This window comes from Lepidochelys kempii, chromosome 8, assembly GCF_965140265.1.
Source record: "Lepidochelys kempii isolate rLepKem1 chromosome 8, rLepKem1.hap2, whole genome shotgun sequence".
Lineage (NCBI taxonomy): Eukaryota > Metazoa > Chordata > Testudines > Cheloniidae > Lepidochelys > Lepidochelys kempii.
Window position 1 is genome coordinate 64,063,944 of NC_133263.1, and position 25,772 is coordinate 64,089,715.

The 25,772-nt window shown below is 37.0% G+C and overlaps 1 protein-coding gene across 3 annotated transcripts; it reads right to left on the reverse strand.

Annotated features, from left to right (window-relative positions):
* Positions 1–3,191: 3,191 nt before the first annotated feature.
* Positions 3,192–25,250, reverse strand: ZBTB41 (zinc finger and BTB domain containing 41). Of its 3 annotated transcripts, none has more exons than XM_073356737.1 (11): positions 25,158–25,250; positions 22,915–24,150; positions 19,968–20,175; positions 18,579–18,648; positions 15,100–15,247; positions 13,740–13,869; positions 11,301–11,396; positions 10,372–10,478; positions 7,575–7,680; positions 6,462–6,550; positions 3,192–5,674 (listed from the first exon to the last, which is right to left on the reverse strand). In XM_073356737.1, exons 2-11 carry the CDS (start codon positions 24,032–24,034, stop codon positions 5,025–5,027), a joined length of 2,724 nt encoding a protein of 907 aa, XP_073212838.1. In that variant the 5' UTR covers positions 24,035–24,150; positions 25,158–25,250; the 3' UTR covers positions 3,192–5,024. The 3 variants fall into 3 exon arrangements, with proteins under 3 accessions (XP_073212838.1, XP_073212840.1, XP_073212839.1); XM_073356739.1 differs by lacking the exon at positions 25,158–25,250 and adding an exon at positions 24,520–25,007; XM_073356738.1 differs by lacking the exon at positions 25,158–25,250 and adding an exon at positions 24,234–25,007.
* Positions 25,251–25,772: the final 522 nt, after the last annotated feature.

Sequence of the window (25,772 nt, forward strand, 5' to 3'; positions counted from 1 at the left end):
GCTTCCCACATTCAAAGATCCGATCAAACCAAGGGTTTTTTCCTAAACTGAATTTAAATTTACAAAATAAAAAGTAAGATCATGAGACAGCCACAAATTTGACAAAATTTCCAGAAAAACCCAGATAGTTTATCTTCCATTATCTTTGAATCTGAAAGACAAGCAGAATACTGCATTTTCATGCTGTTAAAATCAGCTCAAATCTAGAGCAACAACCACTCCTGCAAGAAATGTTGAAATGCAAGCAACATTAGGACAAAGGAACTTTAAATTTTTAATATCAAAGAATTACACACAGGACTGAGTTATTCTACATTTACAATGCCTTATAGCAGAGAGATTTTTCCCTTAAAAAAAAAATTTACTTTAAAAGACTTCCACCTAAAATAGCAACCTATTACAGACCATACTAAAAACACAGTATTTCATGTAACAGTTGCAAAATATTGCCAAATTATTATTTTTTTTACTTTGCTCTTTTTTATATAAAAAGAGAACATTTTAAAATGAACGAAATACTTTGTTATGGGAGACTTCAAACAATTTTAAAATATTGTTACCTTTAATGCACCAGAACCATCATCAAAATATAGAGAAAGGACAGTTATGGATTTTATCAAAGTGTCTGCCTCCCCCTTTTTTTTTTAGCAGTAATAATACTTATGCATGTTAACTTGTTAAAGAAGAGGCCCATGATGACATGACCTAGATACTCCTGATCTTATAAACAAGGTCAAAGATTACCGCAATCATAAGGATATATATTATGGAAATTGATCTTGAATTGCTTTTGTTACTATTATGCAGATATCCATGAATGGATTCCCCATCCCCAACCCAAGAAGGAAAAAAGCTCTAATTTGCAACTATATTCTCACAGTTCACGTCTGCTTTACATGAAAGTTCTACCTTCGGGGGGGAGGGAAAAAAAGAGGGGGGGGTTAATTCATTCCCTGTCTACATAATAATGAATTTTATACCTGATCAAAACATATTATGAAGAAGTTATTGACTTGTTCTGAAGCATTATGTTTTGGATATTGGAACAAGTGACCTGTCTGTCTGTTCCCAATGTTTCTCACCAGGATTGTTCACTACAGTGTATCAGTTTTCTTTACACTTTGTCTTTTGTTTCTGAGACATGATTCATCTTTAAAAATAAAATGATGCAAATTAAAAGTAAAATCATATTTTATCTTCAAAGTACACCACAATATAAGCCAAGCTATACCACTATCACTACTACTGCTGTTGTTCAGAATAAGGACAGCCTTGGAAAACGATACTACTGTAAAAAAAAAAGTAGCAACGCTCAGGAAGAATTTCTTAAAAAAACAGACTCCAACGAGAAACTGCTGAATTGGAATTAATTTGCAAAACGGGATACAATTAACTTAGGCTTGAATAAAGACTGGGAGTGGATGCATCATTACACAAAGTAAAACTATTCCCCCCCCCCCCGTTCCTCAGACGTACTTATGAACTGCTGGAAATGGCCTACCTTGATTATCACTACAAAAGGTTCCCCCCCCACTCTCCTGCTGGTAATAGCTCACCCTACCTGATCACTCTCGTTACAGTGTGTACAGAAACACCCATTGTTTCATGTTCTCATGTATGTATATAAATCTCCCCACTGTGTTTTCCACTGAATGCATCCGATGAAGTGAGCTGTAGCTCACGAAAGCTTATGCTCAAATAAATTTGTTAGTCTCTAAGGTACCACAAGTCCTCCTTTTCTTTTTGTGGATACAGATTAACACGGCTGCTACTCTGAAACCATTCAAAGATATGATATCCTGGAATAACCAGTGACCCGATAAATACAAGCAAAAAAAAAAATCAAAAGGTTTTTTTTGAAAGGTATATGCAATATGTAAACAGAACACAGATGCAGTAATTTTTGCAGAACTACACAAGAGTTTAAGATTTAAAGAAAATTTCACAAAAACCCTTTCAGATAGACAAGGAGTACTTGTGGCACCTTAGAGACTAACCAATTTATTTGAGCATAAGCTTTCGTGAGCTACAGCTCACTTCATCGGATGCATATGCCTATGCTCAAATAAATTGGTTAGTCTCTAAGGTGCCACAAGTACTCCTTTTCTTTTTGTGAATACAGACTAACATGGCTGTTACTCTGAAACCTTTTAGACAGAAGAGCACAAACGAAGGTTCAATTTTTCTTCCACAGCTGTTTTTGTGGGAAGAAAAACAAACAACTTTTAAATATTTGGCACTGATCACAATGTGACATTTTAAAGAGAGACCCACTTCCTCCTTCAGCTTTAAATGGTGAGATCACATGCAAATTCACTATACCCATAAGGGCATAAGAACCAAAACTCAGCACATAAAAAAAAACCCAAAAGCTATACTATTTAATAATTTAGCACTTTTATGTAAGTTTTCCTACATAAATTATTTTTCCCTTCAGGCAACGACTGAGCCTGACCAGCAGGTAAAGATGCAAACTAGTTTGGTTAACTGTAAAACTGCACTGATAAAAATGTTGGCCTAAGAGTTCAAGATTGTAGTGATTTGGGGTACCCAACTTAAACACCTTTAAAGTGGCTCCAGTTGAGCACCCAAAAATCACTAGGCACTTTTGAAAATATTCGCTTTAATATGGTCTTTAATAATTAATCAACTAGAGTGATCAGCCAATGTATAAATAGGCACAATCATGACAGACTTAAAAAGAACATTAAGTAATATATGCCCCAACTTCAATCTCAACATTTAAATAATGTGAAGTGTGTTCCAGACTGATTGGATTTAAAAAAACAAAACAACAGAACTTAACCACCAATATTTTTATACCACTGTTTAATTGCAATCCTCTCCACACTCACTGCAGAGGAAGAAAGTCAGTAAAGAATGCAAAGGTAGAATGTCAGTCTCAGAACTGTGCCGAGAGCATTGATGTCAGTTTCTCTCTGACAGTATGAACATAAACTTTGGAAAGGTATACAGAGGGGTAAAAACTCCAGTGCTTGTCAACTTGAAAGGTACAAACTAAATAGTACTTTTGTGCACTGGAGCGTAAGTATGGTGGTGATTTAAAAATTTTTTTTGCAGAGGACAAGCAGGAAGCGCAGTACTTGACAGTGTCCTTTTAGAAGATGGCATTCAATGGGCTGAATATTGTTGTATAATCTTAATTAGTACTCATCTTTTTACCTGACATATATACAGCATCTCAGTATGAACATTCCCAGAGTATTTCTCTCATCTTGCTTTGTACATATAAACACAACAGTTAAACATACACTTGGTCCTACTATAGGAACTGAATTTTAAAGATCTGTAAGTCTAGGACTTCTATTGTGCTTCTTTGGACAAGTCCTTATTTAAATAATGATACATTTAAATTCTATGCATGCTAGTACTATTCAACTGCTAACAGAAGTCTTTGGTGCACTTAGATGAGAATCAGTTAGACTGAAAAGCTTCTACACATGACCAAACACCCAGGTCTGGCCCCAATCCTGCAAAGCACTCAAACACCTCACAGAAAGTGATTAGCATTTTACAAGACAGGGCCATTAAGAGTTTGTAGCAGTAGGATGCTGACATTTTTTCAGAGCCTATTATGCTCCTACCATATGCAGAAGTTTAATAACTCACTGTGGCAAATGAATTTCCAGTTTCATAATTTAGAAATTGGATACAAAAAATTTACAATAATAATAAAAGTGAGAAAACCAGGTTTTTATGGGAAGTAGGGAAAGTTTAGTCTAAAATGTAATCTCTAATGAGACATAATTGAGAAACAAGTATGATTCTATGTATTTCCTTTGGCACACGATTGACTGAGCCTACAACAAGGAAAGGATTATTTCGGGAATGAGGTTAGAAGTAGAGCCCTGTGCGAACACAAAGTCTGTATGCGCATCTAATCTGCAATCCACAAAAATGATCTGCAGATGTCCATGGACTTGCAGGGCTCTACTTAGAAGAGAATTTGAGGGATTTAATAATTTAAATTATTCTAGATAGTGGATTTGATTTGGTTCCACATTAGAAAAACAGTAAGGAAACAGTAAAAGAATAGTTAAAGGCATTACATGTTCTAATCTTCCTTCCTCTTCCTAATTATTTGTCACCTACATATAATGTATATCACATAAGGTGAAAAAACAAATGACTTCCTTTCACTTTCTTTTCCAGAAGCCAGCTGAAGTTTTATAATTACTGATTTCATTAATCTTTTAACAAATTTAAGCAAATTACTTTTCTGAAAAGAGCTTTTTAAATTACTTTACATATCAGTATTGTAGAAATGGGCATACCAGTAAGGGCTTCAGCTTGGTTTGATTCTGTGCTCATAAACAAGGATGAAGTAGTCCAGTCTTTTATTACTGCCTGAGGGTTACAGTATATTACCACCACCTCTTTCAACCTTTCAAGGCCCAAATGTTGGAAACTTTATAGAAGATTGAACCAAGGTTAAGAGAGCACAAGTACTTTTTATATTCTCAGATTCATAATTCCACTCTTCAGATATGAATTACAGTAAAAAAATGTAACCAGGTTCATCTGGGATTAAGTTACATTTTGTTTTAAGGTGAGGGATCATTAAGAGGTTTAGTTTCATGGTTTTTCCGATTGTGACCCTAATGAATTCGACATAACCCTTAAACCTTCTAGTATATTTTCCATTATCCACAGAAAGGTTTATTTGGAAAGTGAGATGCAGACATATGAACAATTATTTTTATTAATGGCCAGGTATGGGATTAAAGTTTGCTGCAGCTAGTATTCTTAAAAGATATTTGAGAACCTATTTTCAAAAGACCTGCTATAAGATTTTTAAAAGCCTTTAAAACCACAAGAAACACTATAAATATACATTAAAATGTGTCTTAATGTTCATATATGTAAACAAATCTATTTTTTCCTTGCACTTAACAAAACTGTTCAGAAGACTAGAAGTCCAAATGAACTACAAAACTTAATAGCCATATTAGCCTTCTGGTGGCTAATGGCTTAGTAAATTAGGTGGAATGTTAGGGGTCCAATCATGAATGTTCATTATTTGACATATTCTGTACAGTTGGAGCTGTATCAAGCCCTAATAAAGTTCCAAGGTAAGATTGGTCTCTAGGATCCAACATTTGCTCAGGTCTGACAGGATGTACTATATTTGCAGGCTGGGGAGTGAGAGTATATTTTTCCAGAAATGCCAAATCCGTTCGTTGATAATCTGGCTGCTGTGCCTGTGGGGGAAGAATACCATGAGACTGGGGTGAGAGAGTAGTGTTATGTTGTACTAGATCAGCTTGAGGTTCCCGCATCTGAACTGGTACCAGTGTTACTGGCACACATACTTCTGCTGGTACATTCTGTAGCATAGGTTTGACTTCCGTTTCGTAAACTTCAGGCTGATCCATGTATGGTTTAGACTCAATTTGGAAAACTTTGTCATCAGGGGTGTACTGTACTGGCAAGGAGATTACTTTTTCTTCAGAAGTGGTTACTGTTTCTTCTGCAGCCTTTGTTCCATGCACATGGTCAATATGGTATTTCAACTTGTCTTTTCGTTTAAATGTTGCATTGCAATGCTGGCAGTTAAAAGGTCGAGCATCTGAATGAATAACCATGTGTTTTGTTAATGTCTTCTTAATTCTAAAGGATTGGCTACAAATTTGACATTTGTATGGTTTCTCACCTATAGAAGAAAAGGAGTCAGCATTAATAGATAAAATGTGAAGTCAAGTATCACTGTGTAGAAATCATATGGTTGGGGATGGGGGTGCTATATTATATAATAAACACGGTTCTCAAGTAGCTGTACTGGAAAAATATGTTTGGCATCTGAGAAAACAATTCACTAAGTGAAAACAGAAAAGTTAATTTTGAAATGATATCAGTATAGCATTCTCGTCAAATCCAACTAGTTCGGATTTCTGCCAAGGGCACATGAAGGGGACCAGTCAATAAACCTAACAACATTCACGTTATTGTACTATTGTTAAAGAAGCTCAAATTTGCATTTTTTTTTTTTAGGTCCTTCTAGTGAACAATTACTTTCTTGCACAGAATGAAGAGCTGAGTATTAAGACACTTTCCCCTGGATAGTTGGGTTCCAAATCCTGATTTAGGTTACAAACTGAAATTAAGTATTCCCTAGATCTCCAGACCGAGCAGAAGGTATGAGTAAATTTGGTAAAAATACACAATGCGCATCAGTAGAACACATGCGAATCCAGAAGCTCCTTTGCCTGGAGAAGTCTAAAAAGAACTAACTACTACATTCAGAGGGCAGTATTCACACTCAGAAAAGGATGGCATACAACAAGCAGTAGGGAGCTCAGTTCATGCTCTATCTTGCTACTGCTGCCCTAAAGCGTCATAAAGCCTGAAGTGTTAGAAGAATTCTGGTCAGTCCTGTGGTAATTTATCATCTCCCGTCACACCAAGGTGGCAGTAACACAGAGTGATAGATAAAGTTTTACCTGAATGTGTCCTAAAATGCATTTCCAAACTTGATTTCCCTTTAAAAACTTTCTTGCAGACTTCACACTGATGAAATGTTGCTTTATATCTGCAAAGAAGAAAATATGTTTATATTAGAAGATCAGGTTTTTCCAAAAAGTCTCAAATATGTACACAGCCTTTAAAGATTCCACAAATTGCAGAAGAGAGTCACATATTTCTGTATTTCTCCCTCTACATTTATATTACAATATAACACAACTGGAGAGGACAGGCAATTCCTTTAGGCATCCACTTGTCAGAGGGCCATCTAGATTTTCTATATTTAATCTTGTTCTCTGCAAAATGAGTAGTCTAGTACTTTGTATTCAGACAGCAAATCCCTTTAAAACTTCCCATCTGAAACCGAAATGTGCCCTGAAGAGGATACTTCAGATCAACATCCAGAGTTGGTCTTCAGTTTAGCAGCAAGTTATGCTACAAAACAAGCTTAAGACTGGCTTATGTTCCTTTCCTCCCAAGAGGAAACAAGTGACAATGAAACATGTTGACTGAGGCAGTGGATTTAAGTATTGACAAAATAAAAGCTAAACAACCCTGTAATTGATTTTATGCATTTCTGTTAGCCAAGATTTACAGTAAATTATTCAAAATATGAATATTAAAAGCAAATGTCTTTATCCTGAAACCTAGTTCTGGATAGTTCCATCTTAAAGTATAAGGACTTTGGGAGAGCTCACAGACTACTGAACTGATTTTTTGCAATTCAGTCATTTGCCCAGTTTGTACAGGATAATTAGATTACATTATTGTAGAAAACAGGCTACCAGCAAAATTACAGATTGATAGAAGAACTGAATTTGATCACTTTTAAAGCTTAAGGTTATTCAGTCTAACTATGGTATAAAAAAGGTCTTGTTTGGATTGCCAAGATGGCTATGATTTCCACATGGCTATTTCAAAACACAGATTTTGGCACTGGCTTTAGGTCACCTAAGGACCTTGACATAACGGAATTAGGGAGAAAGGCAAAACTAACATTTCACATATTATCAGAATAATTTATGAAAATTTGTCCAACTTCGTTTACAATATGGAAATGTTTATATTTTTAAACTTTAAAAAATACCTACTTTTGCCACACTTTCTCTCCTAGGTGAACACTTTTGTAATGGACAGTTAGGTGATCTCTGCGGCCAAAACACTTTCCACACTCCTCACACTGATGTGCTTTTTCACCTTTAAAAGGAGACCAATAACAAATATAAATTAAGTTGTAACAAGAACTCAAGTTTCAGAAAAAGTACAACCATGTTTAGTACAAAGCCTCCAAACAACAAAAGCTCTTCCATATCTCAAAAGGATTTTCTATTACCCAAAGCAATGACTTCATGACCTTGGGCTGATCCAAGCAGACATGTAGTTTTTACCCATCTCTTCTGTGATGTTGCCCCCCATAATGCTGTATAGAAAAATGCTTATGAATGTAAATATGACATAACTGGAATATGTTTTATGCTAGATATGCCATGTAACATATCTCTGCAAAGGTTATGATCTACTCGATATATTCATCCTATTTACGTATGTATCGTTTTTGTATTCAAAGTTATGAATATTGGCTATGTACTTGTTTGATTTTAAGTAACCCCAGTGAACCAGTTAGTCAGCTTCTTGAGAACAGACTATTCTCAGTAAGTGCCCAGTCAAGAAACACTTAAGCAAACAATGAACTTTGAGAGATGCCAATCCACATCTGAGCTTTCCTGGGAATGTAGCTCAACCGGTAAAGTTCTGAGTCATGAATGGACATATGACTTGTCCACGTAACTCCAAAACTCCATCTTGCAGCTGGATTCCCCATAAAAGAGGAGGGAGTTGCCACCCACAAGAGAAAGTCTATATAAAGTCCTGGGAGATCCCTCCATTTTGTCTTCAGCTGGCTCTAGAGAGAGCGCCTCTCCACCCCCAAAGTATACCTGAAAGAAACTGGAACAAAGGACAGTAACCACAGGGGGCTGAGTGATTGCTGGACTCAGACTACAAGGAGGCAGTCTGTAAAAGAAAGCTTACTGGAACATCTCTGAGGGTGAGATTTCATCTGTAATCACTTTCCTACTGTATTAGCCTTAGACTTGCACGTTTTATTTTATTTTGCTTGGTAATTCACTTTGTTCTGTCTGTTATTACTTGGAACCACTTAAATCCTACTTTTCGTATTTAATAAAAATCACTTTTTACTTATTAACCCAGAGTATGTATTAATATCTGGGGGGGGGGGGGGGGCAAACAGCTGTGCATATCTCTCAGTGTTACAGAGGGCAGACAATTTATGAGTTTACCTTGTATAAGCTTTATACAGGGTAAAACAGATTTATTTGGGGTTTGGACCCCATTGGGAGTTGCGTATCTGAGTGCTGGAGACAGGAACACTTCTTAAGCTGTTTTCAGTTAAGCCTGCGTCTGTGTTTGTAGCAGGCTGGCATGTCTAGCACAACCAGGCAGGGCACTGAAATCCCAAGCCGCCAGGGAAAACGGGCTCAGAGGTAGTCTCAGCACAACAGGTGGCAGTCCCAAAGGGGTTTCTGTGATCCAACCCGTCACATCTTCATTTTTGGTTCCTCATTCCCTGGTCTCTTCTTCCTCCTGTATGGTAAGCTAATCTTCATGGCTGGGGGACATTACCCCATGCTGCCACAGAGAGAAGAGGAGGGAGAGGCAAGAGAATGACTGAAAGTTCACCCTCTTTCGTGAGACTTGAAATTTCACCTTTAACAATCCAAGCTCCAAAAGCCTTGAAAAAGCCTCAATTTGGGAGTAAATGTAGGACTGCTGTCTCTTGCACTGCCAGTTCAGCGATCAAATTTAAGAACTTAGTGCTACATCCAAATGTTAATCTTTTTTCAAGTTACCTTTTATCTTTTATGTTGTTTAAAAGTCTGGATGTTTCTTTTGAGTCATCTTGAGATCTTTCACAAAGTGGCAGAATATTTCTTCTCATGTAAGTAGAGGGAGTTTGGACAGTCAAAGTAAGTAACTTTCTGGAGGAAAAAAGGCAAATAGAGTAGAAAAGGGGATTTTTTTTGGGGGGGGTGATCTGAGTTTTCAAAGATTTCTTTGTTTTATAGCGGGTGTTAGGGTTTCAAACACTAAATAAGCGGTTTTATTCAAACAAGGGCTCGCAAAGTTTAGTCGTTGATCACTTTCATATCTTCACACTGTTTTGGAAAGTAATTTCCATCCTCTGGGGAATCTTATACTCCCTTAGGAGTCTGTTCTGGAAGAAAGAAATCTCCAGTGGTTCCAATCTTTCTTTTCCTCTACAGATCTAATCCATTTGCCTCAAGATGCAAAATAGCTGGGGGAAAGGGGAGTGGTTTAAAACATTTCTATTCTTCCACCTGCTTTGCTGTGCTCAGAGTTGATTCTCCCCATATGTAGGATTTCCTAACTACCAATCCACAATGGGGAACTTTAGAAACCCAGACAGTTCAAGTGTCATTTTCCCATATTTATACTCTATATTAAAGTGATCAGGATGCAAACTTAGACAGAGATTGTGTGAATGACAGCTTAGTTTGTGTTATGGTGTTAATATTTCCAACAGCTGCTATTAGAAAAGAAATCTTAACTCAAAAAAATCCTCTTCTATCACATTTGCTTTTTAAAATAAATAAATAAAATAAATAAAATGTTACACCTTTTGACTGTCCCTCAGCTCTCTGTATTAACAGAGAGGAAACATTCTACTCTTAAACTTTGCAAGTGTTTGAAGAGATAAATAAATCCGTCCATAGGACACTGAAAGTAACATTTGTAATAGGCTTAAATACCACTCCTATTAAAACCTTTAAAAAGTATAAAGCATCCAAAATTAATGTTTTGCTCACTCTTACTTACTTTGATCAAACTTCCAAAGATATAGCCTACCTGAGTGTATTTTTTTGTGTTTTGTTAGATGGTCATGCCGAATAAACGTTTTCCCACATTCTTCACATTCATACCTCTTGTCATTATGGTGAACTCGTAGATGAAGTCTATATTAATAGACAGAGAAATTTATGTCACTGTTCAAGTTTAACATGTTTATAGTTATTAATGTGATTATAAAAATAGCATTTTCCTCAACAGATCTGCATGCAGAACTAGTACAGCTGTAGGATATGAAGCTGGATTCCTTTCTGGCTCACTCAACTAAATAACTTCCAGTTGCAGAATCATTTACTGTTCTTAAATGAGCCAGAAAGATGACAGCTCTACTTTCAAATCCCAAATTAAATTTGCAGTGCTTGTAATATCTTTTTCTTCTTTACTTGTAAAGCTACGCAAACTTGATATAGAAGTCACTGAGAACTCAGGATGTCTTTTTAAAATATAGCTTCACCTTAACGAACATGGAAACTGCAGTACATTACTTGCCATGGTTTCCCCCCCCCAAACAGCACTTACTCAAAATTTGCAGAAGGTCTGGAAGAAGTCAACTTCAATATTATTTGTATTACAGTTGAGGAAAAGAACAACGCAAACATTTTGTTTCTTGCAGTTTGTCATTGAAACTGATATATTTCGTATGTGAAAGGGATTCTGTCATGTACTTTAAGACCCAAATTTAGATTAAAATAAAAAAGGATTTTTCACACCAATATCAATCTAAATTCCCCAAATTTCTTTAAGTTAAAAAACAATTTTGAAAATCGTTGTTTACTCATATTGGAAACCCAAATCAAACATCATCAACATAATTCTTCATGGTGTGCAGGCAAAAGGGGGAGAGAGAGACAGAGAGAGATCTATCTATATCACCATCTAGAATGTGGTAGCTTAATCTCTTTAAACAGAATCAGAATCTGCTTCATTACCTGTAGGAACTTCCATGACGAAAACTCTGCCCACAAATACTACAAAGATGAGGCTTCTCCCCACTATGAATTCTCAAATGTTCTTTCAAAGTTGTTCTGGGTTAAAAAAAAAAAAAAAAGCAATGTTTTAGGAACTTAGTGTTACTACTACTTTAAAGTGTAGACAGAATAAATGTTCTCTGATCTTGATGCATCACTTTAGGTAAACAGAGGATTAAATACTCAAGTATTTGTATTAAATTATATAGAATATGAACAAATAAAGGTCCTGAATTTCATTCATCATGTCTAATCTTCTCTCCACAGGTTTCTTCTGGAAACAAGATACTCTTAAAGGGACACATATCAAAGCACATAAGGAATGCATGTTTATACAAAAAAAAAAAGTGATTTTTACTAATATTTTCTATATTGTCCCCACTGTTATTGGCAATTTGTGTCTTAATGGTGGCTTATCCCTCCCCAGTACAACTTCTTTTTCAGCCTGATCCTAAGATATTCGTTCACTGCATGCACCCAAAAATTCTGGATTTGTATATCACTGAAATCACTGGAACCTCTCTTTGCTTCTTTTTGCTTATATGAAGACAAGAAAATTCCATGCAAAAAAGTTACTGCAAATCTATAGTTTAAAGTCAAAAGAGAAAAATCAAAATTATAGTCCTCACTGCAAGCCTAATTCAGCATAGTGCGTTATGTTCACATATGCACTAATGTGAAAGTACGCAGCCCTGCCAATTTCCTTTTTTCTTTTTCTAATTCTCTTCCTGTGACTGTGACCAGTCAACAAAGGAAACTGATTGACTATACAACTGAAACGGTGAAATTTACTATTCACAAAGTGCTGTCAAATATATAAGCTGTCTGAAAGAAAAAAATCTCTAGTTTCTTTTAATTAGTAATTCTAGATGTTACCAGTAATAGTTAAAATATTTTCAGTTAGAAGTACTGTGATTTTTAAGTTTGCTATTGAAACCAGTAACTCCAAATATATTTACTTCTGTGCACATATACAACTACACTAAAAATCTATAAACCTAAGATAATGCAAAGTTGTTTTATTTACCAACAGCTTGTGTTACAAGCTAAAAATGAGTTACAGGGAATTGAAAATTTTGCTGGGCTTTTGTGCCTTATGTACAAATATTACAACAAGCCAGTACATGTTCTATTTAAATGTGCACGTGCCCTTCCATTCTATAATTTTAAGCAGCACTGATGTTCCACTTCTTGTGTTCTGCTTGACTGCTTTAACAGAACTAGTCCCACTTGGGGCCAAATCCTCTTCCAACAGTACTCAGTGGGAGCGGTCAGCGATTTGGAATGAGTCCACAGGGAACACATATAAGCTCAGAAATTTTCGATGTATGATATCTTAAGACGTGTGGAACATCTCAGCCCCAATGACTAAAAGCAGAGATGATTTTGTCAAACCAAGAAATTAATAAAAGTTACCTTCTCCAAAAAGGGGAAAAAAGTGTACCTTTTTACATGAGACTCAAATATAAACTAATATAAAGTTTAATGTAAGATGTTTCAACCACAGTTTAAAATAAAAAAAGACAGCCTGGTTTAGCTCAGATGCTTTGCACAGCATTGTGAAAGGTTGTTTCATTAAAAAACCCTCATACCAGGTTTCTCATACAATCAGTTAAGCCTTAACCCCTGAAGAACAAAAATCCTACTTTTGTACGGATTTATACAGTTTCTATAGGAGCCAACCACTGGCCCAGCTATATTAAAATGCTTGTGTTCTGCATCAAAAGTTAAGCATCTGCCATTCCAGGAACTATATACATGGTAAAGATACATACCCAAAACAATAATGGCAGAAGCTATTACCCAGGTTTTAGAACTTCAAATTGCACATGGCTAGAAATCAGTAAATTTTGCTCCATTTAGGAAATGAAGAGGGGAAAAAAAAAAAAATGAGTTTGTCCAATCAATTTTCTAAAATCTTTCATGACATTTTCTCTTTTTTGAAGGGGGGCAGGAATGGCAGAAGAGAATATATATATATTTTTACAAGTTCAGAACTTCTCCAAGTTTCCCCCAGCCACTCCTATAAATTGTTTCTCTTTTTCTTGTTATCATTATCACACTCAGCAATGCACCTGTCACAGAAAAATCTCAGTCCCTCTTCAGTTATGTAGCCAATGAAAGATATTCTTGCAAAATGCAGCAAATTCAAATACGGCCAACCAAATTCCCCAGTAGGTCTTCTATATTTAGTGTTTTGCGGTCAATCACCTCTGTTCTCCACTCTCATATTTAAAATACCATAAATGCATATATTGTTTGTGGTAGAGATACTGCTTCTTTGATACATTGTCTTATTAACCCTCTGAAATTAAACTGATTTTATACCCTCAAAGCTATTTACTTTCTATATTAAAAACTCATGTTATGCCAAGCCTTGATTGAGATATTCCTTCTTACCTTTCTCTGACTGATTTTCCACATATAAAACACACCCATTTTCTCTTCCCCCCGTGAGTACATTCTATATGGCGTTTTAGATTTCTAGTGTCATTGAACTGACGACCACAAATATCACATGGGAAAGGGCCTGAAAGAAAATAACCAGAACTGCTATTAGCTGTGAGTAATTACATTAAGTCACAAACAGATGTATATTTTGGGTCAGTGACACAAAAACAAAAAAAATATCTTAAGCAACCTACAAGAATAAAAGGCTAGTTTAATGAACTATTATTCTAACATGCCTCACATTTTTTCAGTATGTAAAATTTAAACATTTAATATTTTTTGCCATTTGTGAGTCAATTAAATTTCAGTTTGATAATCTAATGCTCTGAACTCTTGTACAACTACCATAAAAACATAACCATTTAGTACTAATAGTATACAACCATGATGTGAACCGGCCTGGATTCTTCTAAAACTATTCTAGTTGACAAGAAGGGGTGAATATCAACAAAGGGAAAATTACTTTTTGTAGTGCTAACGAGGCCAATTCAATCAAAGTGGATATTGATATTCACCTCTTCTTGTCAACTGCTGGGAACAGGCCACATCCACCCTAACTGAATTGGCCTCGTTAGCACTGACCCCCACTTGGTTAGGCAATTCCCATCTTTTCATGTGCTGTATAAATATACCTGCTTACTGTATTTTGCACTCCATGCATCTGATTATGTGGGTTATATTCCATGAAAGCTTATGAGCAAATAAATGTGTTAGTCTCTGAGGTGCCACTAGGACCCCTCGTTGTTTTTACTGATACAGACTAACACGGCTACCACTCTGAAACGTCGTATCTCAGCTGCTACGGTATCGGAAAATTAGTACAAGAGACCAAAGTTCATAATAATTTGAATATGTTTAGAAGTTTATATTATTATATCATATCTTTGGATTTTGTTTTATTAAAGTTTCCAGACTCATGGAATATTTCTCCCTCCTAGAGTTATCTATTATTTGTATAAGAGTGCTGCCTATCAGTAAGTGAACTGGCAATACACGTACTTTGTAGGTGATTAACATATCTACACCTTTAATCATAACCAGAATTTCCCAGTCAGCTAGTCCAACATTGGATTGTGTACATGGTACAGTTATTTGGATGCATATGTTTAAAAATATCATTGCAGTTTAATGAAAAAAATCAAAAATTAGTACCAAGCTTTTTTTTAATCTTTCAAAAGCTTTTAAGAAATCTAATAAAATAAAATATTTAAACAGGAGCAAAGGAAAAAAATATCAAACTCTGCACCCATTGGAGAAGACTGTTTTACTTCAAATCTATTGTTTGCATGTCAGAAGGAGGTTTTTATACCAAGATGGAATTTTTCTTGATGCTTCAATCTTGCAAACCGGGATTTAAAGTGCTCTTCACAATAGGTACACTTGAAAGGTTTATCCTGAGTGTGAAGAATCATGTGTTCTTCCAAATGGGGTCTTCGAGCAAAAGATTTCTTACAAATCTAAAATGACAAAATACTTGGTCAAACATTAGCTAGAGACAAACTCAGGAAGTTTCTATTGCCTCTTTAAAAATATATATATATTATGACCAAATAACTTAATTCAAATCTAAGGGCAAGAGACCGCAGTAGTTGTGAAAATTCGAACGTTCAGCTTGCTTATACTTAGGCTTTGCAGAATTAGATTTTTATTTTTTTTTTATAATAATATATATAATTATTTTGAAGTATTTAGATTTTTATCATTTTAAATTTTCACAGTTGCACAAATTATGGGTTTTAAGCATTTAGATTCGTATCAACTTATTTTCACAACTGTGGGAAATTATGGATGGATGTTCGACAATCATTTCATGACAGTAGATGGTGAGACCCAAAAAGTTAAAGTTTTATAAACCATTAAAACACATTGTCAGTCTCACATGTCAATATGTGCTAAGTAAATATCCTTAAATCAACAGTTTTAAATATTTGCTAGTCCATTTGTACCAAGCCTAATTCAGAAGTCAAAATCATTGGATTGTGCCAATGAAGTCTTACTTTGCCTGTCCGTAAACTTCAATCATCAATAGAAATTTTTTTTTTCCTCCATTTGTGTGCATATGGTGAAGTCGCCATTTACTGATAAATAGTCAAATCCTTCTAAGCCTAGTTGTAACTGCTGCTACTCCCATTTTTAGTATTCAGATGTGTCCAGGAATTTATCTAGTATGCTGCATAGCCAAAGAGTGTAAGTGCACCAAGTCCTAATGTTCAAACCCAGACTACTAGTACCGATCAAACATCATCAGGCAGCCGGTATGCATTTAGTGCATCTGAGTGGAGGAGCTATTTCAAACAAGGCCACAACTTCAGGGCCTTACCTCATTCTCTTGTTCAGTTATACGTGATAAAAATCCCATCCCTGCTCCAAAGTCCTTCCTAACAATACTTTCAATGTGCACCGCTTCAGATAAATGAACAATACTCCCATTTTAAAAACTCAGATAACACAAAGGATATTTTCTCTCTCTCTCTAAAGGCAGGGCTTGCAAAATCCACTGACTCATTTGTCCAGGCAAGCATCAAGCTTCCCAAACAAGTGCTCTCAAAATCTAAGTGCTCTTTTTAATTTCACTTTTAGCTATGACTATGGGATTTGTAAAGAGCTGAACATCTCATCTAAAAGACAGAACCTGCTGTCACATAATGCCCCTTACCATAATATGCACTGCGTCACAACAGACTCAAAGGAAAAACTAATGAACAAACATGTCTGCTTCCTACAGCATCTAGGTGTCTCCCAGCCAACTACTAATCAAGCCCAAACTTGCTTAGTTTTATAAGCCTTAGCAAGATAGCATGTTATGGCTCGCGATGATATGAACTTCTGGACATACAGCAGAGTTAGTATAGGTACAACCACTGTGTTGTTGACAAAAAATATTTTGTTCCACATCTTGTAAAAACATGATTTGGGGAAAAAAAAAATCTGACTCCATTGACACTTGGGAAATGGGAAGGGGAGAGAAATCACACGGCCAAAACTTTCATACTAAATTGTTACTTTATTGATACCCAATTTCTTGGGGAAAACTAGAAAAGGCATTTATGGCTTTATATCTAAAGCCAGATTTGGGAGGTCTGCACAATACTTTTAGGACACTTAAAGCTTATATTGGTATCTGATTATTGTTCAATAGGTATCAGCATACAGCCAAATGAGAAAGTATGGGGGTGCGAACTTTGCCCATATTACATTACATATTTTTTTGGTCTTCCCCTGAAGGAGCACCTCCAAGAATATACATTATGGGCAGCATATGGAGTGTATGATTATGATCAAAGACATCAGAAGCGTACTGCCATTACTTCTTGTCCTGCCTTCAGCGGACATGGAGAAATTTTGGTCACCGTCCTCTTTATAACAGCCTGTAACATATCTGAATACTTATCTGATCCCACTCAGTCTTCTTTTCTCAAAACTAAATATGCCTATTTTTAAAAAAATCTTTTGTCATAGATCAGGTTTTCTAAATCTTTCATCATTTTTGTTACTCTCTCTGGACTCTCTCTAATTTGTCTACGTCTTTCTTTAAGTATGGTGCCCAGAATTGGACACAGCATTCCAGCTGAGGCCTCACCAATGCCAAGTACATACAGCAGGACAATTTCCTCCCATGTCTCACATATGACACTCCTGTTAAGACTCTCCAGAAAGATATTAGCCTTTTTAGAAACTGCACCACATTCTTGACTCATTCAACTTGTGATCCACTCTAAACTCTGGGTCCTTTTCAGCAGTACTACTACCTAGCCAATTATTCCCCATTTTGCAGTTGTACATTTGATTTTTCCTTCCTACACATAGTACTTTGCACTTGTATTTATGTAGATTTCAGAGCAACGCTCCAATTTCTCAAGGTCATTTTGAATTTTAATTCGTGCAACTCCACCCAGCTTGGCGTCATGTGCAAATCTTATAAGCACACACTCTACTCCATTGCCCAAGTAATTAATGAAAATATTGAATAGTACCAGACCCAAGACTGATCTGTGCGGGACCCGACTAGATATACATTCTCCCAGTTTGACAGACAACCACTGCTAACTATTTCAAGTATAGTCTTTCAAACAATTTTGTATCCACCTTATAGTAACTTAATCTACATCACATTTCCCTAGTTTGTGTATGAGAACATCAGTTGGAAGGTGTCAAAACCTTTACTAAAAATCAAGATACATCAAGTTGACAGCTTTCCTCCTATCCACTAGGCCAGTAATCATGTCAAAGAAGGTAATTAGGTTGGTTTGGCAAGATTCGTTCTTGGCAATTCCATGCTGGCTATTCCTTGTGACCCTATCATCATCTAGGTATTTGCAAACTGGGCTAAATTCCTTCCAGGATCTTTCCAGGCATAGAAGTTAAGCTGACTGGTCTATAACTTCCCAGTGTCCTCTTTGTTCCCATTTTTAAAGATAAGATATTCCACTAGTTTCTCACTATTGGCTTTATTTTTGTCTTTTTGCTAGTCATAATATTCAACTCCCATTTAATGTGAAATATATGCAAACATACCTATTTTAATGGCCACAGATATTTTGTAAAATTAAGTCCGGTACTTTCTATACAGCCACAGAGTCTTATGCACACACTAAAATACAGTATTTAATATCAACCTGAAACCACAATATTTAACTTACACAGCTTATTTAGACTTCAGGGTGAATGATGCAATGAAAATACTCATTAAATCATTAAACCAAGTAATTTCTGTATAAACTAATTATAAAAAATCCCGTAGAAAAAACTTCAAGTTTACTTTAAGTCTACCAAAAAATCAATGCTTACATCACATTTCCAGCCTTCACTCTTTGTCTTTTTAATGGAAAGAAATTCTTGTATGTTCTCTGGATGAAACCTAGGAGGAAAGGTCAATGAAAATGAGTAATGTTAGCTATACATTTCTTAACTCCGATGTTATTTATACTAATGCACGTTAGTTAGCATAGCAAGCAGCATTAGCATGCAGCTCTCTTGTCATTTTGAAGTCTATGTATCTCCACATTTGACAAACATTTTTTAAAAACATAGCCTTTGTTCAAATATGCAGTATACGAAATATCTATTGCTTGACATGACAGATTCTGAAGTTATATGCATTCAACCACATACATTAAAATCAGGTCAACAGAGGTATAACTTCAAAAAAATGTATATCTGCCCAAAACCATACCAGGAATATAATTTACAGATGGCCCTGGACAGCTCTACTGTAGAAGTTAAACCCAGTTTACATTCAGCCTCTTCCTTTTCAAATATAGTCTGCTAACATTACCATTTGTATCTTAATGGAAGTTCATCCAGCTTAAGCTGATGCAGGCCTCAACTCTGGCTGTACACCATGAAAGCTAGTCAAACATTACCATTCCAATCCAATCCAGTGAACTGACAAAGCTGTCATCAGCCTGCTGATGACACTGGAATCCTGAAGGCATAGCATATTAAAGAAAATTGACTAAAGAAACTTGCAGTACCACATGCTAGTCCATGGGCCAGATCATTTGTATTACACCACTCTAGAGGTCCTCTTAAATGAATATATCCCTGCCAGGGTCTATAGGTAAATAAAAATACTTCACTGTCAACTGAATTAAGTGCATCTGATAGATCTAAGACTCTGTATGGACATTTGATTTTCATCATTCACCAGGAGGCTATATCATTGCCAACAAAACCAGTGCTGTCCCTGCATCAAGCCCAAACCTAACAACACAGTGAAAGGAATCAAGGAAACAGGAGCACTTTGGATATTATCAGATTTGCCTTGCCAGAAAAAACAACACAATCTTACCTAAAAAGGGAGATAATTACTGAGAGGGTCAACTTTAATAAGTAGCTTTCTTGAGCAAGTTGAAATTTATAGTAGAAAGCTATTGTGATACTATCACTTCACAGTACCCTAATATCTTGTGCGCACACACACAATATATATATATTTATAATTGGTTTCCATTTTCAAAGTGCTGTACAAACATTGACTAACTTATCGTTATAGGGTAGGTGACTTACTACTGTTAATTCTTATGCCTGTTAAAAGAGGTGTCTTTTAAAAAACAATTCTAGAAAGAAACCAAAAGTTAAATAGTTTTCCAATATTTTGTGTTTTTATCTACTACAGCTTTGGGGCTGGAAAATACATTACACAGAAGTGTAACAGACAATCCCACTCATACTTACCTCTTTGCATGTTTTGCTAGAGTCTTTTTGCTTGCATGCAGTTTATTACAATATGGACATTTGTGCTCCTTCTTATGAAATTCTGTTTCATTATTGTGTTTCTTTCTGTGAACTGTCAGGTTAGATTTTGTGGAATAGCGCTGATGACAAATATCACACTCGAAGGGCTTCTCACCTGTGTGCACACGGGTATGGATCTCGAGCTTCCCTAAAAAATAAAGTGTTACTTTAACATAGAACTATCAACTATAGTCAGCTTAAAGACACATACCACCGGGCAAACAAACTAACTTACGTTCATTATCATCTTCAGTACTTTCTTGTTTTTGTTAGAATCTCCACTCAGTGTTTTGAAGCCTAAAACAATATGGGGCCTTACACAGTTCTGATTCACAGCACACAGACCAGGGTGTCCTTGTATAGTACATGCACTAAATGCTTTCAGCCAACCTCCATAAATCTAGGCATATTCAACATACATATGAACAATTATTTTACTGAGTTTCACTGGGTAGCTTATAAGGATTATATAGACAAATCAAATAAAGGTTCCCAAAATACTTTAATCTTCACTATTTTTAAAATGTGTTTTATATTTACTCCACATATGCTGTTACCACATCCTGTATACATGAGCCTACATATTCATCTCTGTAAAGCACTCTCTATCCTCGACTGAGAGATGCATTACTTTTTCTTTTTTAAATAACCCAGTTCACGAAGTACCTCTTTCAAAATAGGGAGCAGTCTGGAAACTTAAAAACAGAGCTTCGTGTAATTTATTTTGGTATAATCAAAGACTAAGAAAGAGAGAGACCCTCATACTTCATCCATGATTGGGTCCCAAGGCATTATAACAATACTAAAATAAAATAAAAATAATAATCTCGCCTTCATTCCTTCTACACTGACTTTCATTCTCATTCATGACTTGGCTAAAATTGGACCCCAATCCTGCACTGTGGGTCTGCACTTGTGGAATCAACTGCAGGGCCTTGGACTGGAAGGGGGTTTATTTCTCTGTAAGAACACCTACACACTACTTTTGGACACTCTATAAACACAAAGAAAGAAGTGTATTGTGGTTATTAAAATCGCCAATGGAAGACAAGCTTTTATTTCTCCTTCCACTCCTCCTCCCATCCCCCCTTTTAAAACACAGAAGTTTCGTGGCTCTAAATTAGAAGAGTGCAAAGAGAAAAAAAAGTTTGACTTTGCACTACCACTCAAAATATTTCATTAAAAAAAAAAAAAAAAACCTAAAACTTCAGACTATTAGGCTCTGTAGTCTGGACTTTCAGTATCAAAAAACCACAGCAACAGTTATCAAATTCAGAGAATTTTCCACAAGTTTCTATTTTAAAAAAGAGAGAGAGAGATGTCTCACCTTTTTTTAATGTTGAATAGTTATTATTATATAATCTGTGACCTTGGACAACTCATTTCACCTCTGCCTCAGTATCCCCATCTGTAAAATGTGGATAATAATACTTACCAGGTTGTTGTTAGGATCAACTAATTAATGTTTGTAAAGTGCTTTGAAGATGAAGAGCACTATATAAAAGCTATCAAGTATCTAGCCAATAATAAAGTTTTGCTACAAGAAAGGTCTGAAACCAAAATGGTTTCCTGCCTTAATGATTAAATTCAAATACCATCAGAGCAAGCTTGCACATTTCACTATAATATGTCTAAACACATAAATCAGCTTTTTTTCCCCATATAATGACTATAAATTCTTAGATCTTAGGATGACAAATTTATAGTGGTAGTGTTTTAGTAGTACTAAAAAGGGCCTGATCTCGTGAGATGCTGCTCTCATAACTCCCATGACTTCAGCAATCAGTTGAGGAAGCTCAGTACCTCATAATCAAAGTTTAGAAATACATTAACTATCCCAGCTGAAATGAAAAATACTCATGAAGAAGGAAAAACTCCGAGCCAAATCCATGGGGTCAACGGGACTGCTTATGTGAATAAGGCAGCACGATCTGACCCTCAGTTTAGAAAGATAGTGGGGAAGCTTTGGGTACAGACTGAAGAGCTGTCTTGATACCCTGAGGAACATTTATCACACCTAAACCAGAACTTAATGCGTGATTAAAAGACTTTAACCTGGCTTTGTAAAAGCAGTGTTATTTTATCCCACACCTAAAATTTCAGCCAGCACGTCCCTCAACAAGTGGTATAAAATTAAATTTGACAAAATCTCAATGGATCATGTCTTGTAAGTAAAAATGCAATTAAATAAACTATTACTAGTGATCCACACATGAAAAATTCTGCCTTCAGATCTCAACAAAATTTAATTTTATTAATGGCAAGACCACTTAATATTGCAATCAGACCTAGTTTAAAAATCTAGAAGTGAGTTTAGTGTTCTTCTGTTTGACATGCAGCCATGTCAAAACATCTTATTAGTTATGATATTTGTACAAGCATACTAGGCTCATTTTGAAAGACAGACCTCATCTATATTTCTTATGAATTAGAACTGTACATGCAAGTGTTTTCATCATCAGGGAGCCACATGCTGGGGAGACCATGTTTTTATCATAAGAAATAATTGCTTCTGTAGCATTTAATATAGTATAACTCTAACAGAAAAGTCAGCTACCTTAATCAGCTAAAGTTGGACAGTTTGGTGGGAAGTCAAGCCCATGTTTCAGATTTCTTACAATTTACCTTCCATTCTACTAATAAGTTACTGCACTCTCTTCAAGCCTCTTCTATATACTAAGAATTGAGACCACGACTGGGGGAAGAGAAAGATTTGTCAGTTGCAGGATTTTAAAAAATAGCACTCTTATTAATTCACTTCCTAATTTTAGTGCTACAGTAATGATAATTGTCTATAAACATAAGAGTCAGAAAGAACTCAGTTTATTTACCACCTGAAAGTACCACCATGTGGTAAAGAGAAAGGAGACGAACTAATTGCTCTTACCTGTTCGATCAAATGTTTTGTCACACTTGGGACACTGCAATAGTTTTTTGCTACTACTCTGAATGATGACTGGAGTTAAACCTTCAGGAATATTTCCTACTGAATCAACTAGCTCAGGACTCATTTCAGTATCATTATGTTCTTTTTTACTTTGCTCTTCACTATCTGAATCTTCATCTGATATTTCTTCTTCCTGACCCTCTTCATCTGCATTGCACTCACTTCCACTATCTTCACATTCATTTTTAACAGACATTTCTCTCTCAGAATGCACTTTATCCAAGTTGCTGTCAGACACATCACTGCTTTCATTATCACTGTTATCAAACTTAGCTGGGCATTTACGGTTCCTTGTAGATCTTCTGGTAGAAAAGTCTGCTTTCTCAACCATTTTTAACCCATGTTTTTTTTCCAGTGGAAGGGATCTGTGAGCTTTAGCCAAGTGGTTTTCTAAGGATTTCTTGTAACAGAAGTTTCGACTGCAAAAAGTGCACTGGTGACTATTTGATAGTTTTCCAGTCAATTCATTGAGAGGTTCAACTGGTACTGGGTTTTCAGTTACCACTTCAGATTGTACGGTGGAAATATTTTCATTATTGAGCAGTCTGACTGCATCTATTATGTCTAAAAATTTAGCTGCTTCCAACACTAAAGGGATTTCATTTTTATACACAAAAAACTCAGATGTGTACAAAAACTCAAGCAAATGCTGAAAAACAGAATGAGTTACATGATCCAGTGTGACAACATCCGTGCTTGGGTTTTTGCTCAAACAAGCATGAAAATAACTACTGCCAACAGCTACAACAACTTTGTGCGCACTAAATTCTTTTCCTTCTACTATGATAAGTAAGTCACAAAAAGATGGTTGTTTGTGTCTATCATCATTTAAATATTTAAGTAGATTTTTATTATACTGCAGTGAACTTAAGAGTTTTCTTTGTTCTGGTGATGGAGGAAGTTCTTGGGAACACTCAAGCTGGCCTGCAATAGCTACTTCAGCAGATTTGGTGACAGTTTCTTGGTCAGAATCTACAAGAATCCCATCAGAAATATTTTTCTCATGGCCAAGATGTATCTTCTCATTTAGATTTCCAGGGAACTTTCTCCTTTTCTTCATTTCAATAGTACAGCTTTAATATCAGAAACTTCATAAGCAGCAGAAAAGATTTATGGTGAAGCCTTAATTCAGTTCTGAATTTTTTTAAAACAGATTGATCAGAATATTTTCATAATCTGTAAAAGAATATTATTAATAATTACACTTGGGACAACAGTATATAATTTACTTTCTAAAACTATATACAATTTCTACTTACTTCTCTGCATACTTTAAGCATTTACTAAATTATTCAAACCTAGTCTCTTCCCATTCTGGCCTATCATGTAACATTGCTGTATACTGATAAAAGAAATAATGTGACATCTGTTTATCGGGCAGCTGAAGAGTGTGCTCCTATAGTTTGTGAAATGTTCCAAGACAAATGCAACATATCATTCTTAAACAGATTTGCTTTGCTCTTTGAAGCATCTTTTCAGAACCAGAACAAAATTAAAACCAAAACCCATTGAATATTGGCCTTATTAACTGTGCACGTCTCACACTGGTGTTGGCTGGGTAACACTCGCTGAACTCGAAACGGGTGCATTCACGTTGAGGCCAATCAGATATTCTGTGCTCAATACTCCATTCTCCTCTTGACATCCGGACTGGGGAGTTTTGTGCTCCTGCAGAACAGCAGCGCGATACTTCCTGTGCGGCTCGGAGAAGGGATTTCGGGTGGCAGGTCGTTTTGCCTCCAAATGTCAAATCCCCAGCCCCGCACGCCCCTGCTTCGGCTCCGGATGCGGGGAACAACCTCGGGCGTTTGAGAGTCTTTTGTCCCCCCCGCGACCAGCTGTGGTCACCGCCGCACGGTCCCCAAGGACAGAGAGGAAGAGGGGCCCTTCACCTCACCCCTAGGGAGCCGAACAGCCCCTCGGCCCCAGGGGAGCGACAGGAGCGCTCCTGCTCCCCGCTCCGGGGCCTGCGGAGGGCCCCCGATTTCCCCTGCCTCGGAACGGGAGCAGAGTCCCCAACCCCACGGAGCCGCCTCCCCGCGCCCCAGCGGGCTGTGGCGCTCACCCGCCCCTCCACACAGGGCGACGGTCCAGCCACGGGGGGCGTAAATCGCTCGCCCCACTGGATCCGCCCGCCAGCCGCAGAGAGGCCGCTCAGCAGCGGTCGCAGCAGCAGCACACACCTGCTCCGCGCGACTCGCCCGCCGCTGCCTGTCAGCCGCTAAACTCCTCCGCTGCGCTCGCCACCACAGGCACCTCCCCCTCCATTTCCGGGTTCCGGCGCGCCTGTGTCAGACGCAGCCTCGCTCTGAGAAGGAACATCTCGACGCATGCGCAGGTAGTAAGAGCAGCTCTTGTACGTCACTGCGTCGCTGGAGGACGCGGCGTCCCCTGTGCGCTGCCCAGCCCGCTTGTGGAGGAGAGCCCCGCCCAGGGAGCAGGGCGGAGCCTGCCTGTCAAAGTGTCTTGTCTCAGGGCGCGCACCTGCTAGGCGTCCCTGGAAGCAAATGTTACAGGTTCACATCCCATGAAGTGAGCTGTAGCTCAGGAAAGCTCATGCTCAAATAAATTGGTTAGTCTCTAAGGTGCCACAAGTACTCCTTTTCTTTTTGCGAATACAGACTAAATTGGCTGCTACTCTGAAAACTTTCCAAAGAGCATCACTGGGACCACCACCCAGGGGCGCTCCCAGGGGCAGCATTTCTCTCTCCAGCACAATAGCCACTGCAAGCAGCGCTGTGTCACTCCCGACATGACCGTTGGCTGTCCAGACACAATCTAGAAATTACACGTGCAGT

Bases quoted from the DNA above. Each gene is read 5' to 3' on its own strand.
- ZBTB41 (XM_073356737.1), bottom strand. From the start codon at position 24,034: ATGAAGAAAAGGAGAAAGTTCCCTGGAAATCTAAATGAGAAGATACAT. The intron at 15,248-18,578 runs GTAAGCATTGAT...TTGTCATTTTAG, and splicing joins GTGAAGGCTGGAAATGTGAT to ATTTGTAAGAAATCTTTTGC. The intron at 6,551-7,574 runs GTAGGTATTTTT...TCTTCTTTGCAG, and splicing joins GGAGAGAAAGTGTGGCAAAA to ATATAAAGCAACATTTCATC.